General features: G+C 59.7%; 1 protein-coding gene across 1 annotated transcript; it reads left to right on the top strand.

The window, feature by feature from the left end:
- Window positions 1-1,610: 1,610 nt before the first annotated feature.
- SLC22A11 (solute carrier family 22 member 11) lies at window positions 1,611-15,581 on the top strand. The gene is made up of 10 exons (XM_054570952.1): window positions 1,611-2,003; window positions 3,349-3,452; window positions 5,675-5,829; window positions 5,936-6,104; window positions 7,825-7,948; window positions 9,117-9,232; window positions 11,367-11,581; window positions 13,035-13,143; window positions 14,125-14,331; window positions 15,518-15,581. The coding sequence occupies exons 1-10, from the start codon at window positions 1,611-1,613 to the stop codon at window positions 15,579-15,581; spliced, it is 1,656 nt and encodes a 551-aa protein (XP_054426927.1).
- Window positions 15,582-17,293: the final 1,712 nt, after the last annotated feature.

Genomic DNA, 17,293 nt, shown 5'->3' with positions numbered 1-17,293 from the left:
TATAATGAGTTCCTGCCCAGAGAGGCAGCCCTAGCTTTGAAATCCAGGTCCGGAGCCCCAACTCCTTGGCTTCCTGGCTGGACACCATCTTGGCTGAGTTCCCCAAGTCCTGTGAGGAAGCCCTGGGGAGCCAGGGCCCAGGTGCTGGCCTGCACCTCACCCACGCACCACGCACTCGGGCTCCCCTCGGGACTGCCTCAGCCGATTCCCCCTCGCATCCTGGGAGGGGCTTCGGGTTCCTGGGCTGGTACTCGTTCTGACCGTGACCCTGAACTCCAGCCTTTGGCTGAGATTTGGTCCACGACAGGCCCGAGGCCCCGCAGCAGCTGGCTGGGGCATGGGAGAGAGCTCAGGCTTTATTCAAGCCTGACTTGAATCCCAGCTCAGCTGTGTGACCCGGGGCAAGCTGCCTGCCCTCTCTGAGCCTATTTCCTTGTCTGGGGGAATTAGCCCCTCCTTTCTCCCGGGCTGCAACGAGGAGTGAGTGAGAGGGCAGCGGCAGCAGCGGCACGGTCCAGGTGAGCAAGCAGCAGTCCAGGCGAGGCACTGGGGCGGGGGACTGGCTTCACCCCTTCCCACACTAAATGAGGCTGACTGAGATGCTGGGTCAATGGGGCGAGGTTTTGTGGCTTAACTCATTCCTTGACTCTGCACCCCTGCCCAGCTCCAGGACCCACAGAGGCGCTTCTAAGGGATGCCAGGACACGTAGCCTTGGTTTCCACCCTTGGGGAGCTTACAATCTAATAAAGGCAACCTGGAACCTGGGAATTGAAACTTCCCAAAATAGCGAGGTCTGTGAGCTGGTTTCCCGGTGCTGCCTGGCAGGAGGCACAGGGTAAGGATGGACTGGTCACAGCCTGGGGGGCCCTCCTCCAGCTCCGCAGCAAGCCCACCCCCATCCCCACCGACCGCCTCGAAGCCCAGCTGGGTGGGCCCTGCCCTGTCCTCACCTCAGTGCTTTAGCCAGATGGGCTTAAATTGTCCAGCATGGGTGGAGGGCAGGCCAACAGTTCTCAGACTGAAAGGGCCACATGGGGAGCATTCTGAAAGCTCAAGATTTGGGAGTGTGATAAGCCAGCCAGCAGGGAGCTGCTGGGGACTCTCTTGTAGCTGAGCCTGCCTTTCTCACCAGGAACCTACATACAGATTAAACTTTAACCCAGGCAACACGGCAGCAGCCGAAGTTGATAATTTCCTTCACAACTGTAATTCAGTAACATCACAGCGTTGCATCTTATTATAATTTTTTAAAATGTACTTGACCTTTCAGTGTTGGAGAACCAGAGTGCTTCAGGCACCCCAGGCAGTCAGGGCACAATGAGCTTTGACCCCTAGTTTCCCTAGAGCCGCGGGGCCCCCATGCAGTTCCTCCTGGGAACAGGGTAAGGAGGAGCTTCTCAGAGCATTGAGGTCAGCTTAGGACTGACTTGACTTGTTGCTGGACAGTGGTCTGAGCTCGCGCATCGGGAGAGGTGATCGGGGGCAGGCCTGGGGGCCCAGCATCCTGCGCTCGCTAGTGTTCCCTGCAGCAGGCCGGGCCCTCACCGGCTCCCCACCCGCCCCCGCCCCGCCGCCCGGAGACCTGCCCTGGGTGCGGGCAGCTCTGGCCATGGCATTCTCCGAGCTCTTGGAGCGAGCAGGGGGTGTGGGCCGCTTCCAGACCCTGCAGGTCCTCACTCTCCTGCTCCCCTCTGTCTTCTTACCCTCCCAAATGCTCCTGGACAACTTCTCGGCGGCCACCCCGGGCCACCGCTGCTGGGCCCACATGCTGGACAATGGCTCTGAGGTCCCCACCAACCTCACACCTGAGGCCCTCCTGGTCATCTCCATCCCACTGGGCCCCGACCACGAGCCCCATCAGTGTCGCCGCTTCCGTCACCCACAGTGGCATCTCCTGGACCCCAACGCCACAGCCACCAACTGGAGCGAGGCAGCCACAGAGCTGTGCGTGGACGGCTGGGTCTACGACCGCAGCACCTTCACCTCCACCATTGTGACCGAGGTGAGGCCCCCCCCACCCCATAGCTGTCCTCCTTCCCAGGCCCCCAGTGTCGGCCGTCCACCAGGGCCTGGGGGCATCGTAGCGCCTCTATCACTTGCGATGAAATGACATGCTGCCTTCTACACATACTGCTGCTCACTGAGGGCCTGGGTTCCGATCCGATCCGTGGCTCAGGTTACAGGATGAACAAAAGGCTCCCAGGGTCTGGCACGGCTGGTGGGTTCAGAATCAGTCAACATTTAAGCCAGTAACAGCAGCAGAGGGAGCTTTTACCTTTCACCCTTTAAGTAGCCAACGCCGTTCCAGATGCTTTCCCTGTGGTCATTCTTGCTATGATCTTGTGGGGTGGGGTTTATTATTGTCCCCATTTAATAAAGGACAAAACAGAAGTACAGAGAGGTTGAGCACCTTGTCCCAGGACACACAGCTAAAGTGCACGGGCACCTGAATCAGCCTAGGCAATCAGGAGCCCGGACCTGGGACTCCGCACTCTCCTGTCCTGCCTCCAGGGTCGGAAGCTGGCGAAGACCTAACGCAGGTCCCACCGGGGAGTGGAGAAGGGACAGGCGTGGGGAAGGCCTCTCTGAAGAGGGGACTTAAAGATGAGACCTGGATTCCTAGAGAAGGGCTCAGTTGCCTGGAGGCAAGGAGAAGGCCCCGAGGTCTGAGCCAAGTGCAGGGCAGGGAGTGGGCCCTTGATTTTCCTTAAGTGTAAAGGACAGTCATTGGAGGCGGCTTTGGGGCAGGGAAACCATGTGATCTGATTTGCATTTTCAAGAGGTCGCTTTGCAGGATGGCTCCTGCTGCCACCACCCAGGAGAGGGAGGCAGAAAGGGAGAGCGCAAGGGACGCTGTCGCTGTCGGGCCTCAGCAGAGAGAACTGACCAGGCAGGGGTGGGGCGTGGTCAGGTGAGGGACACCCATCCTGGGCGGGAGGCGCTGAAAAACATAGTGACACGTGCGCGGCACCCTCTCCCTGCCCTGTCCCTCCTCATGGCCTGTGAGGAGCAACTGGGTGAGGAAACGGGCTCCACCCGGCGCAGGGCTCTCCGGAGCCAGTGGTCGGCGGGGCTCCCACCACCGCCCGCCGGGGACCCGAAGCCGTGGCCCATCCGTCGCATTCATGCCACGCAGCTGCGAGTGGAGAGTGGAGGCCGAGGGCCAGCACCCCCTTCCACCTCTGTCACCTGGCTCTCGGGATCTGGGCCCGCCCCCACCCCTGCCCCATGGGTCCTGAACCCGCAGGACCTGGGCTGGGAACTCCCAGCCTGCACCTCCCTCTGCCACCCGGGTCCGCTAGTCCATGTCCCCTGAGCCAGGCTGTCGCACCCTCCCTCTCCTCCAGTGGGACCTGGTATGCGGCCACCAGGGCCTGAAGTCCTTGGGCCAGGCTGGCTTCCTGACTGGGGTCCTGCTGGGCTTCTTCATCTGGGGCTTCTTCTCCTGCCGGTAAGTACCCCTCCCCTCTGGGGGGGCTCCTTCAGGGCAGAATGGGCGGGGCGGGGCGGGGCAGCCGTTCGGAAATGTCACGTGCGAGTCCATGCTCACTAAGGATGGGCTCCCTTGGTCCGGGGTCTGGACAGGGGTCCCAGGTTGCCCGGGGGCAGTGATGCCCAAGAACCCAAGTCGGGTGAGACGTCCCGAGCGCCGCAGCTCTCTGTCCTTCAGCTGCCGCATCCACCTTTACTGAGCACCTACTGTGTGCTGGACGCTGCACAGCCCCTGCCCTCAGGGAGCTAACAGTCTTCTGGGGAGAAACAGACCCCTCTTGTTTCTCTAACTTCAAGTACAAGACACTCTATGAAGTGGAAATACTCCCAGTCCCTTCCCACACCCCTCCGTCTCGCCTCCCTCTCTTCCCCCGCCTGCTGGTGCGCCGGGAAGCAGTCCGGGGCCTTCCCCTGCCGCTGCCCTCCTCTCCTGCCAGCCCTGCTGCCCGGTGCCCATGGCGTCCCTCAGCTAGAGAACCTCCCCGCCTGCCTGCAGCTTCCATTTGGAGGCGCCTCCCCAACGTGGGCCAAGGCTGGACCGCGGACGCCCCCGCCCGCCCCGCCCCCAGACTCCATCGCAGGAAACAGCCCCATCCACGGGCACCCCAGGACCCTGCAAGCCACCCCTGTTCCCCTTCTCTTGCCCCCTAGCCTGACCCCCTCCTTCTGCACGCTGTCCCCTGGCTCAAGTCACTACCACCTCGGGCCTGGGCAGGCCCCCGTCTGCTCCTGGGTCTCCAGCCTCTGCCGGGCCACCGCCAGCTCTGCGGAGGAAGCCTGTCCCGATGCAGCCCTCACGGTGACCTTGCAGGTGGACGGCTACCCAGGACAGTCCCTGTCCACACCCACCTGTCCCCCCGCCCCACCTCTGCTTTGTGCCCGGCACGCTGGCCTAGGCTCCAGGCCTCCGCCTCAGGGAGACCTTCCAGGCTGCCCTTGCCCTGGCCTGGGCACCGATGTCCGGTGGTCTTGCCTCCATCCCTCATCATAACCTCCCCGCACGACACCCACTCATTTATTGTGTCCCCGCGAGACGTAGCTCCAAGGAGGCAGGGGCTCCGGGGTGGTATCCCCAGAGCCCGCATGGCACAGTCATAGCCTCGCGAGTGGATCTACGGCTTCCTGGCCTCTGGCTTCCCCCAGACAGTGCAGGCTCTGCTGTCCCACCCCTGTGTCCCAATCCCCACCTTGCGTGTCCTAGCTTCTTCCTAGAAGGCAGGTCTGCTGCTACTCAGTTCCTTGGTTTCCTCCTGTAAGTGGGGACCCTGGCACCTACCGCTGGGGTTGTTGTGATATAATAAGTGAGTGAATCACATCGAGAGCTCGGGCCTCAGCCTGGCAGCTGTGGGTTCCAGAGGGCCCTGAGCATAGCAGGGAGACTGAGCGGCAGGGAGGGACATGCCGCTGCCTCCCTGTCCCTGGGGACTGTCTGCACAGGGAGCCGAATTGCAGTCAGTCTGCGGTCCCCGGGAGCCTCGGGTCAGAGCCAGGTGTCACCTCGGGTCTGGGCTGGGCGTCCTTGCTCCTGGCCGCTGCTCAGACAGGCAGGGCTGAGGTTTGCCCACATCTCTCCGATCGAACCGACACACACTCAGCTGAACGCAGCGGTGGTTCTGGCTGAGGTGGCCCACGGCAGCAGCGGCACTGTGGGCGTACGGGCCGGGGACGGAGGGACCTCCTCGGGTTGTTCCCTGAGAGGTCCCATCACTGTGCACAGGTAGGTGGAGAGCAAACCGGCGGATTGGCCCGGGGCCACGTGTGCTCCGCTTCCTGGCCACGCCGTTCCCTTGCTCAGCGAGTGCCTTGATTTTCACAACAGCTCTACAAGGCATGTCATTGTGAATACCTCCATTTTACAGATGGGGAAACTGAGGCTCAGAGACATTGAGTCACGTGCTCAGGGTCACCCATGAAGGGCAGAGTGGGACCCAAACCCAGGCGTCTGATGCCAAAGTCCATTTTTGACTGTGAGACTATGCTGCCCGCTGAGAGCAAGGCGCCTGCCATTTTTATGGCAAACGCACTCTACATGGGCCCCTATGGGCTTTGAGAAGGACGTGCGTCCTGCCCTAACATGCGCGCCCACTGCGGGGCTCTAGCAGGCAGCCGCCCGGCTTCAGTCCTCTATGTCCGGGTCCCCAGGCCCCTCTCCAGGCCCTGCCGTGCTTGCTCCCCAAACAGGTTTGGGCGGACGCCGATGCTGAGCTGGTCCTGCCTGCTGGTGGCCGTGGCCAACACGAGTGCCATCTTTGCCCCCAGTTTCCTCATCTACTGTGGCCTCCGGTGTTTGTGTGCTTTTGGGTTGTCCGGAATCACCCTGACCTCGACGATACTCAGTGAGTCGCCGGCTCAGCCCGTCGCCTGCCACGGCGGGGAGGGGAGCACGGGGCCCAAGGCCACCACGCGCGGCCCTTACCTGCTCTCCCCCGCTTCGCCTTCCAGTGGTGGAGTGGACCACGACTCAGAGGCATGCTCTCAGCATGACGATTCTGGGATGCACCTACTGCATAGGCCAGATAGTCCTGGGGGGTCTGGCCTTTGCCCTGCGGGACTGGCGAGCCCTCCACCTGGCCACGTCAGCGCCCTACTTTGCCTTCTTCCTGATATGCTGGTGGGTACAGTGTGGGGCCTTTGCCCTTGGGGAGAGCATCAGTGAACAGGAGGGGGACCCAGGGGAGGAGTGTGGCCCTCGGCCCCGCCCCCCGGGCTGGCTGTGAGTCCCACAAAGCTGAGAGCCATGGAAAGGGGTGATGCGAACGGAGCCCTTGCTGGGAAGAGGTGGTTCGGGGCGTCAGAGTTCCAGGGTGTGCGTTTCAGCCAGAGGCCTGAAGGTCCTGTCCAGCCCGCTGACCTCCCTTACATTGGCATCAGCACCCCCACACTTGGCGGCCTCGCTTGCACATCACGTGCTGAGCCTGTGGGCATGCAAGTCATGAGGACAGCCATCGCATATGGAAAGGAATCATCGCCACTATTATTTTGGTGCTACAAAAATCCCTGAGGCCTGCAAATACAGTGGTACCTCGGTATTTGTCGCTACTTCGTCCCAGAACCTGAGACGAGTGCTGAGACTGACGAGGACCGAACGATGAAGCATTTTCTCTTGCGGGGCGTTGTGACTCAAACAAGTTCGACGCATCCCTGAGCAAGCCCCGAGTGCTGAAACATCCTTTTCCCACGTACATGCAGCGAGTACAAGGTTTGACTTGATGAGCTCTGAAGCCAGCACGTACCGAGGTCTGACTGTACCTGCTTGGGTGGGGACTAGAGGAAGAGACACTGGGAAACAAACACAAATTCAGGTCCCGTGGGTTTTCTTGGGCCCGTGAAACAGTTGAGCTCACCTGGGCCCAGGTAAGTCCACTGTGGGCTGCAGTCATTAGGGCTTGTTCCTTACCTCTCAGGTATTCACTGCACTCTAACCCTGGACAAGAAATGGTTTTAGGCATTGGGGACACAGCAAATAAAGCCACTGACCATACAGAGTGTTATTGTATAAACAGGATCTGTAAGCAAAGAGGAAGACAGCCTCTAATGACACCCATGAGGCAAGCCACAGGGTCGCACTGTTTGGGTGTGTCCTGGCTGTTGTTGGTAACACCAGATGTGTATTAACGTTTCTTCTAATGAGGGAGATGATGCTATTACCAGTGGTTTCAGATGAGGGGTTGAGGCCTCAAGAGGGTCGGTCACTCGCCCACGGCCACGTAGCCAGTGTGAGCCAGAGGCAGGATTGGACCCCAGGCAGCCTGACTCTTTTAAACCACTGTCTGTCAAACTGCCTCTGGAAGTTTTTCTTAGCTTCTCTACAAACCGGGCTGAGACCCTGTTGCTGGAAAGCTCTGCCCCTTCCACCAGGGAGACCCTTCTCCCTGCCCATCTGCCCCGAGGCTGGAAAGAAGCAGGCTTGTCTGTAAAACCGTTTGGTCTGGCTGGCAATGTTTTTAGTGTGTGTGTGTGTGTGTGTGTGTGTGTGTGTAATTCAGCATGAGGTAAGCTTTCTCCCATTGCAATGGCCCCAGAATCAGCCCGTGCCCAGGCAGCCCATGAGCCGCTGTGTGCATGGCCCAGGCGGGCAGGGCCCAGGCATCCAGGGAGCCAGATGGGGCGGCCCTGCGGGAGAGGCGTTGGTGCTCATCTGAGACTCTCAAAGAGACGGCGCCTCCCAGGCTGGCATTAGCAGTGCAGAGGGAGACGTGGCCGTGTCTCCTCGCTCTCCTGGCCGGGGGGCGGGTCGGCTGCCCACCACGCCCTCCACACCTGACTCGGGGGCGTGGCCCGAACACACGGTAAAAGGCAAAGACCCAGCCAGGCAGCTCTTTCTCTGACAGGTGGCTGCCGGAATCTGCACGATGGCTGATTGTTACTGGCAAACCAGACCGAGCCCTTCAGGAACTCCAAAAGGTGGCCAGGATAAATGGCCACAAGGATGCCAGAAAGACTCTGACCATAGAGGTGAGATGCTGCTGTTTGTGACATAGAGTGTGGGACGTGACTGGGACACGACACCTGCCGACATGTTATCAGCATTAGCACCAGCTTCACCACTGCCCACTCGACCACCACCTCCATCAACACCACCGGTACCATCGCCGCCGCCGCCACCACCACCACCGTCGTCACCGTCCTCGTCACCCTCATCGCCCCCGTCATTTCCTCCGCCGTCACCACTGTTACCCCCCATGGCCACCGCCACTCCCATCATTGCTACACAAACACAGCTACCATCGCTGCCACCAGTAATAGCGACACCGCTGATACCCACAGCTACCCACGCTCCCCCGTCACCGTCACCGCCTCCGTCAACAGACCGCCCCTAGCAATTTTATCTTCCTCACCACTGGCGTCACCAACACTATCACTCACACCCCCAACAGCACCTCTACAAACGGCCGTCATCACCGTCACCGTCACCTTCCCGACCGTCACCGCCGCCAATAACACCACCACCGTTACCAGCAACACACCCACCTCACCACCTCTGTCATTCACCGCCTTACTCCGCCTGTATTGCACACCCACCTCATGGGGCTTCTCAGTGTATTTGGGAAACAGGACGTTCTCATTCAAAGATCACTCTTTCAAGGAAGTAGATGCGGGGGGATGTGCGGTCCCAGAGATGAGAGGACACGAAGCACGCTGGGGTGGAGGATCAGGGCAGGCTTCCAGGAAGAGGCGCGCTAGGGCTGACCAGCACTGGACTGAGCCCAGGGCAGGCAGAGCCCAGGGGTGCAGCAGGAGGCTGGATGGGCCCTTGCGGCGTGGAGAGGGGCCAGGGTGGCCGCAGTGGGCAGGCCCTGAAGTGGTGAAGTTGGTGAGTGAGGAGGGAGGGCAGGGTTCTGCACAGTGACTGCTGAGAGCGTCCGGTTGCCTGCAGCTCAGAGGACCAGAGCGGGGCGTGCGACTCGCTCCTTGGTCCCAGTAGGCAGGCCGGGTCTGGGGAGGAAGCTCAGCCAAGAGGCAGAGAAAGCCCTTTCTGCCCGCCTCCCCCTCCCCCCGAGGGCCCTCCAGTCTCCGGAGGTCAAGGCCCGGGCTCCCCCATCACTCTGGACACCGTTCCCTAGGATGGGGGTGGGGCAGGGCCTTGGGTGCAGCCCTCACTGTGGCCCTGTTTCCCTGGGAGGTGCTGATGTCCAGCATAGAGGAGGAGGTGGCCTCCGCGAAGGCCTGCCAGTCACTGCTGGACCTGTTCCGTGTGCGCATACTCCGCGGGAGAAGCTGCTGTCTGCTCCTGGTGAAGTACGCCGCCCTCGTCTGCCCTCCTGGCCGTGGAGCTGCGGAGGCGGGGAGAGGGATGTCGCGTGGGGACCCCAGCAGGCCTCTTGGGGTGCGTTTCTGGCAGGGACAGGCAGCTCCTCAGGAGACAGAAGCCCTGGAAGGCAGGGGACAGGCAGTAAGTGCGGGTGTCGCCTGAAGGCCAGCTCCTGCTGTGGGGGCAGGCGGGGCAGGCTGAAAGCACAGGGTCCAGGGGGCACCTGGCCCAGCAGTGGCTGGAGCGGCCCCCTGCGTGTCAACGATGGACTCACCCCAACAGTGCGCTTCTAGGGGGCTGAGTGTACGGGGTCACCTACTTACCCCTCTGAGCAGCCCTGAGAGATAAGTTCACTTACACCTCCATGTACAGATGGGGACAGAAGGGTCCAGAGTGGCAAGTAGCTTGCTCAAGATGATGAGCAGGTGTTTGAACGGAGGCTGAGCTGTCTCCTCTCCCAGGTGTCACCTGCAGATCCCACGTGGGGCATGGAATCCTCCCCCTTACCCCGCCAGGAGGCCCTGTCTTGGCACCCAAGGGCCCTGGGACTAAGGAAAGTCCCCTTTATAAAACAAATGCAGCTGAAGTGACTTCTAGGAGAGCATATTGAAAAGTGAGGGTCCAATTTGATTGGAACTTATCTTCAAATAAAACTGGAGATTAGGAGAATGTTTATTTTATGCTATATTTAACCACAGAGTTATAAAGGGCAAACATTTACTACATCTTAGAACAGAGAATGGATCAAATGCTTTTTTTAAATTTTCTTAAATGCTTTTTTTTAAAAAAAATATTTATTTATAGAGAGAGGGGAAGGGAGGGAGAAAGAGGAAGATAAACACCAATGTGTGGTTGCCTCTCGAGCGCCCCCTACTGGGGACCTGGCCTGCAATCCAGGCATGTGCCCTGACTGGGAATCGAACTGGTGACCCTTTGGTTTGCGGACTGGCACACAATCCACTGAGCCACTGAGCCAGCCAGGGTTTTGTTTGTTTGTTTGTTTGTTTTGGTTTAGTTTCTTTCTGACAAATTAGAAGGAGTGCCGCTGTGCCAGGAGAGCCCAGGGTCCTTCTTTCCCCGGCCTCCGAGGCTTCCTGGGCTCTCCCCAGGGCTGCGCTGCACCCTTTGTTGTTCAATCACAGGTTGGAGAGCAGCGGCCCTCGTGGGTTTTCTTGCCTTTGGCTGCTAACCCAGCTGTTCTGGACTGTCACACCGAGTGTGGGCCCCCACATCACCTTCACAAACATCAGGAGACACGGCAGCTTTGCTCTGCTGTTGTTTACCTTGCTGGTGGCGTCAGGTGCTGTGGGCACAGCCTTCAGGCGACGCAGCAGGGAGGGCTGGGGTGAGTGTCCTGGTGAAACAGGGATGGGGACGGATTTGAACAGCAGCCAAGAATTAAGTTCACATTGTGGGCACTGGTGGATCCAAATTCAATCTCCAGACTGGAAATCCAGCTACTGTAAGTTCACCTACTCGCAGGCCTGAAGCCTGAGTGGCAGGAAGCCCGCCTGTCTCCCCCCTCCCCCTGCCAGCTGCCTGGGCTCAGCCAGCAGGGGCTTCCCTGCGGGGGTCTTGGGCTCAACCAGAGAGAAGTCTTATGTCCCTCTGGCCATGAAGACCTGTCGTGGGGCGCTCTCCCCGGCTGAGAGGTGGCACCGCCAAGGATCGGGGACATCAGACCTTCCATCCTGAAGGAGGGGCAGCCCAGCTCCGCCTCCTCCACAGAGGCCTCATGAATCCATCTTTCAAGACAGAGAAATGGGCAACCAGAGACGGGCAGGGACCTCTCTGGTTATCAGAGCAGGAGCCAGGTCGTGGTTCCAGAAACAAAGCCAGAGGGTGCTAGAACTGGACAGGGGGCAGCTCAGCCTGACCCACAGAGCCCCTGTCTGCCCTGGGCCGGTCAGGCCTTCCCTCGACCCACGGCCCAGCCCTTCCCTCCTTCTCCTGGGACAGCCTGACCCTCGGGAGGCATCCTGCACTGGGCAGGCTTCTGCGGCCCGGCCGTGACCAGCTCCGGCTCGGCTGTGTCCTCTGGGGATGGCCGCGGTGTCCGGCAGGGCTGCAGGGGGCCCTCTCCCTGTGGGCAGGGACCTGACTTCCGGCTTTGCCCTGCAGCTTCTCTGTCATGATGTCCTACACCGGGCTGGTCTACGACCTGCAGAATCTGGGGGGTAACATCTTCTTCCTCCAAGTCCTCTTCGGAACCATGGACTTCCTGGGCCGGGCTGCCAACAACTTCTTGCTCAAGTTCTTTGGCCGCCGTGTGACCCTGGTCAGCTCCCTTGCCTTAGCCGGCCTCTGCATCCTGGCCAACATGCTGGTCCCACAAGGTGAGGCAGGGCAGCGAGCAGGAGAAGACAGGGAGCCGCTGACCGTCTTGGGCCCTTGCTTCCTTGCCCTGTCCCCCGCTCCGCCTGCCCCACCCTGGCCTCCTTCCCCTCCCCTGGCCCCAAGGCTGGGAGGGCCCCCTGCCCCAGCCCTGCCCAAGCCTATCGCCATTACAGCCTTTGCCATATCATCTCAGGAATCCAATCCCCAAATAGTCACTGCCCATCTTCCTGAGGAAGGTGGGGTTCAAGGTGGTGAAGTCACGTGCCCAAGATCCCTCAGCCAGCAGGTGCTGGAGCCAGGGCTTGGAGCAGACTTCAGGGCCGGGCTGGAGCCTGCAGGGGGAGAAGGGCAGGGAGGGCTGCGGCGGGCTTCAGGTGGCTTCAGGTGGCTGGCAGTGAGGCACCAAGCCCCGTGAGTGCGGTGTTGTGTGCAGAGAGCTGGGGTGGCTGCTGGGGGCCTTTGTCGTCCTCTTTTATTTCGGAATAAGGCCGCAGGGCCCTGGAGAGCCTCTCCTGTCCCTTTTGTTTGTCAAGAAGGGAGACTGGACCCTATAGCTCAGTTGGTTAGATCATTGTCCGGATATGCCAAGGTTGCCAGTTCAAGTCATTCCCGGCTGGGGCACATACAAGAATCAACCAATGAATGCATAAGTAAGTGGAACAACAAATCGATCTCACCTCTCTTTCCCTTCTTCTGTCTCTCTAAAATCAATACATTTTTAAAAATTTATTTTTTAAAGATTTTATTTATTTTTAGAGAGGGGAAGGGAAGGAGAAAGAGAAGAAGAGAAGCATCAACGTGTGGTGGCCTCTCGAGTGCCCCCACTGGGGGACCTGGCCCACAACCCAGGCATGCGCCCCGACTGGGAATCGAACCAGCGACCCTTTGATTCGCAGGCTGGCGCTCAATCCACTGAGCCACACCAGCCAGAGCTAAAAACAATTTATTTAAAAAGGGAGGAGACAGGAGCAGAGGCAGGGATGGCTGGAGTGTGACCTGGACCTCAGCTTCCTGGTGAGGAACCCTGCTACCCGCCCATGGCTCTCTGTGAACCCAGGGGTCCCCGCAGGCAGGCCAAGGGAGAGTGAGAAGGACCCTGGGTGCCTGCGCCCCCGCATGACCGTCTCCTGCAGGGGAAAGGCCCAGGGCTCTCAGGGCCCGAGGGACGTGGCGCAGTGGCCACCCGGTGGGAGGCAGGCCCCCTGTGCGGCCCTCAGCCACCTGGCCGTGCCCACCCATCCCAGACCTGGCTGCCCTCTTGCCTTGCATCCCACCCCCCGCCACCTGCCATGATGTCATCCTGCCCTGAGTCCCCATGTGACCCTGGGCGGCCTGGCACTGCCCGGGTCCTGCTTTCAGCACAGGGAAGCCCGCGGAAGACCTGGCGCCTCAGCTCTGGGCTGGCTGGGCGACCTCCCGGGCTGACCCTCCTCTCATCTTTCCTCTTCCCAGACTTTCAGAGCCTGCGAGTGGTCTTCGCTGTCCTGGGAAAGGGCTGTCTTGGCATATGCCTAACCTGCTTCTCTGTCTACAAGTCTGAACTCTTCCCAACCTCGCTGCGGTAGGCTGGGCTGCGGGCTGTGCCCAGGAGGGGCTGCCCGACCTGGAGGTGGGGGAGGAAGGGACACCCCTGCAAGGCCAAGGAGGGCAGAGCACCCAGGAATACACAGCAGAGGGATCCAGCTGCCGACCTGGAACGGACCGCACGGCCCAGCTTCCTTCCCCGAAGGCCATCCTCAGCCAGGGCCTCTCAGAGCAGCCTGTCCCCAAGCCCTGCCCCAGCCGCTGCCCGACAGCGGGGCCCCCAGCAGGCCTCTGGGCTTGCGATTGGAAACTCCCCTCTGCTGGGGTGGAATCTGGCAAGGAAAGCAAGAGCTGCCCTGGGAGAGCGGGGACGGCTACCTGCCCCCCACTACCCACCCCTGTCGTGGTGGAGTCACCCGCTCAGAGTCCAAGGGCCCCAGGGGACACAGATGGAAAACAAGTGGTCTCAAGTTAGACCGCCCCCACGTTGAGCAGTTGGGTAAACTGAGGCTTAAGGACTTAGTATCAAAGGACTTCCTTAATAGAAGATCAGGAGTGGACCTCAGTTCCTCTGACTCCTAGCCCAGTGCTCTCCCTCATTCCTGGCACTCATTTACTCACGTGTCCATTCTTTCTTTAATTTTTTTGATGCGTACTAATTGATTTTGTTGATATCATATAGAAAACGCAAGCTGGCAACTCAGTGGTGTAGCAGGAGCCCTGAGGCCAACCTCCAAATTACCTAAGACCAGAGTGGAAGGGGCCCTAGATAGTTCCCAAGAAAGACGCTGCATGTTCCCAGGAAGCAAAGCCCCCACCTCTGTCTCTGGATGGGAAAATCTAGGTGGGCTCCATGGAGGAGGTGACATTATGGGCACCTGCTGTAGCCCAGTTTTTCCTCCCCTGGTATCTCCTGACCCAACCAAATGTCCCTCCCCCCAACTCCTCGCTTTCGTAAAGCCCTCCCCTCTAAAGTGCCAACAGTGACAAGCGTTTGGGCCATCCCCTCTGCCCACAGGATGACAGCAGATGGCTTCTTGCAGTCAGTCGGTCGGTTGGGGGCTGTGCTGGGCCAGCTGATCAGGATGACCCGCCAGGTCGTGCCCCTGCTGCCCACCCTCTCCTACGGTGCCACCCCCATCATTTCCAGTCTTTTTGTCCTGCTCTTCCTCCCGGAGACGAGGGGACTTCCACTACCTGACACCATCCAGGACCTGGAGAACCAGTGAGTGACTCTTGGCCACCTGGGAGTGGGCCTGGGCTTGCTCTCACACCAGGATGCTGCTGGGTGGGGCTGCAGGTGTGGTGCCCGAGGGTCAGGGAGACATCCTGGGTGGAGAGGGCAGGGACCGGGCTGGGCTTGTCATGGGGTGACACTCGCGGCTGCAGTGGTGGCGAAGCTTGTGTTTGTGGGACCATTTAATTTTGACAACAACCCTGTGAGGGAAAGACAATTGCTATCTGCGTTAACAACAACCTCAGAGGGATGAAGTGACTTACTCCAGGCCTCACTCGTAGAAGGTGATGGTGCCGTAGGCAGGTGACACAGTGGTCGCGAGCACGGCTCCGCAGCCAGACTGCCTGGAGCAGCATCCCCACCTCCCTGGGCATGTTACTCACCTCTGCTACCAAAACTCACTGGGGAGAGACAGCCTCTGCTGTCCTAGTTACATCTTCCCCCAGAGACTTCCAGGCCCAGGCAGAGCCACAGTGAGTTCTCTTGGACCCTCCAGGAACAAATCATGCTACTCCCACGTATGTGCCTGGAGAGAGGAGGCATGAGGGGATGGTCTTCAACTTCATTCTACAGTCAGGATCACCCTTACGTTTCTGCTTCCTCATTTGTAAAACGGGTATAAAAAAAAAGAGGAAAACCAGCCTTGCTGGAAGAGCGGCTTTTGGGTTTCACTGAGTTGGTACACAAAAGCAACCAGGGACAGACGCAGGCCCACAGCACATGCTGGCCCTGAGCAGCGGCTGTGCCTGGTCCTGGCCTCTGCGGCGTCCGCAGGAGGAGCAGGGACCGAGTCACGGCAACAGTAATGAGAGCAGCTGGTGTTCAGCGGGCCCGCGCTGCTTTAACATAGTCTCCTGCATAATCCAGATGATAACCCCACAAGGGGCTGTTGTGTACGATTTCCTTGTCGAAGCAGTGGAGACACAGAGAGGTTATGTGACTTGTTGGAGAACACAGGGACGCTGGGACGTATTTTGCTCTCTCACTTCAGTTGTTTTTGTTGTGTTCCTGCTGTTCCAGGCCCTGCCCTAGGCTTTGGGTGGGCCGCGGTCCCTGCGACCCGATCTCGTAGAGTTTACACTCTCCTGAGACTTGACTCCCAGTTCTGCCCTCCCTGCTGGGAAGGGGCAGCCGCTTCCCCACGCATCCCTGCTCTCTCTGCTGATTATCGTAGGGGATCAGCACCAGCCAGGAGCAACCAGAGAGAGGTGGTCATCAGGGAAAGCACCTGGTTCTAGAAGTTCTGCCTGGGCGGAGCCCCTCTGGCCAAAGATCCAGATGGAAGGAACTAGATGGAAGAAACTGCCTTATCTGCAATCAGAGGACGGAATTGGGCAGCCCGGAGGGCTGGGTGTGGCCAGGGCCAGGCTGGCTGCTGCTTCCCCTGCCCTGGTTGGACTCCCCGCCTGCCTCAGCCCCCCAGGGGCCCACCTGGCTGCCTTCAGCCTCCACACCCTCACTCAGCGCCCTGCCCCGCCTCACAGAGCCTGGCTTTGCAGGTTTCTCACCCCGAGCCTCCAAAGTAGGTCATAGGACAGACGAGGGCAGGCTCCAGACAGAGCTGGGTCCAGTCCCTCCCCAGCACTTACAGACTCCTCGTCTATGACATGGGAATGATCCAGGAACCTTCCTCTAGGGGTGGGCGACAAGGCTAATGGATCATAGCACAGACCAGACTCCAACAAATAGGGATGCTCAGAGCTGCGGGGCACAGGTGTTCAGGTAGCGTCCTGCCCGTGGCGCCCCCTAGGGAGGCGCGCGGGGGCTGAAATCCAGCCCAGGGCTACCCTGGCCCAGCCCCTTACCCTAGCGGGGGCTGTGTTCACTCTGAGAAAGGGTGTTTTCTGTTTTGTTTTGTTTTTCAATCTTCACCCAAGAAAGAGAAAGAGAAACATCGAGTGAGAGGGAAACATCTTGTATGCGTCCAGACCAGAGATTGAACACACAACCCAGGCGTGTGTCCCGACCGGGAACCAGACCTGCAACCTTTTGGTGCACAGGACAATGCTCCAACCAGCTGGGCCACCTGGCCCGGCCAACCCTGCTGGTGAGGGAGCGCTCCCCACCCTGGGGTTCTGGGGACGGCCCTACGCCCCGCACTTGACCCTGCACAGCGCAGATGGACCGCGCTTGATCAATGACAGGCACTCACGCTGCACACCAGGAGGGTCACATGGGGGTGTGCTCAGGAGCAGGGAACCCCCTGGCACTGCGGGAGGAGGCTTTGCATCATCAAGAGGGGGGGCGGGGGGGCCCTGATTCCTGAAGGAGGATGGATGGGCTTATTTGATGCATTCACAGGTTGGCAGGAAACTAAAATACACGTCTCAGGGATTCAGGAACTGTGCCTGGTCCCTTGAGAGAAGTGGTGCTTGGCCGGGGGACTTTGTCCCACAGGCACAGACCGGGGAAGACACGGGCAGTTAGGCCCCTCGAGACCCTCCTGGTTTCACCAGGTGTCAAAAAGCATGTAACATTGGATCTTAATTTTAGGCCTTACACCTCAGGGTGTCTCTTGGCTGTTTGTCTATCTCAAGGGGCCAGCTTTTCCTGTCTGCTAAGCCCCTCTCCGCGCAGCCTTGGCCGTTGAAACGACAGGATAATCGAGACCGGCCACTTCTTTTAGAGGTGAAGAAACTAAGGCCCCGAAAGATGGAGCGACATGCTCAGAGTCACGTGGCAAATGCTCGCCCGATGTCCAGTCCCGGGCTCTTTCCAGAACACCAAGCTCCTCCGCCTCACCCACAGCCCTTTTGCCCTATTCCTATCAGTCCTGTCACAAAGTTACACGCTTCCCCGGAGAGCCACCCTGTAGACAACTGTCTGCTCTCCTTCATGACGCAGGGAAACCTCAGGTCTCGGGTTCCCCTCCCCAGGCACCCAATTCTCCTCTCTCGTTTCCATCAGGCACAAGCAGGCCCATCAGGTACAATTCCAATCAAACCCCCTG

Source organism: Pteronotus mesoamericanus, unplaced genomic scaffold (genome assembly GCF_021234165.1).
Source record: "Pteronotus mesoamericanus isolate MK-2021 breed Mesoamerican mustached bat unplaced genomic scaffold, CSHL_Meso_final contig_214, whole genome shotgun sequence".
Classification (NCBI taxonomy): Eukaryota; Metazoa; Chordata; class Mammalia; order Chiroptera; family Mormoopidae; genus Pteronotus; species Pteronotus mesoamericanus.
Note: the sequence above shows the minus strand (reverse complement) of the source record. Positions and strands in the feature narration are given on the sequence as shown.

Coding starts and splice junctions, on each gene's coding strand:
- SLC22A11 (XM_054570952.1), top strand. CDS start 1,611: ATGGCATTCTCCGAGCTCTTGGAGCGAGCAGGGGGTGTGGGCCGCTTC. Junction 3,453..5,674: donor TGGGGCTTCTTCTCCTGCCG/GTAAGTACCCCT, acceptor CTCCCCAAACAG/GTTTGGGCGGACGCCGATGC. Junction 14,332..15,517: donor ATCCAGGACCTGGAGAACCA/GTGAGTGACTCT, acceptor TGATTATCGTAG/GGGATCAGCACCAGCCAGGA.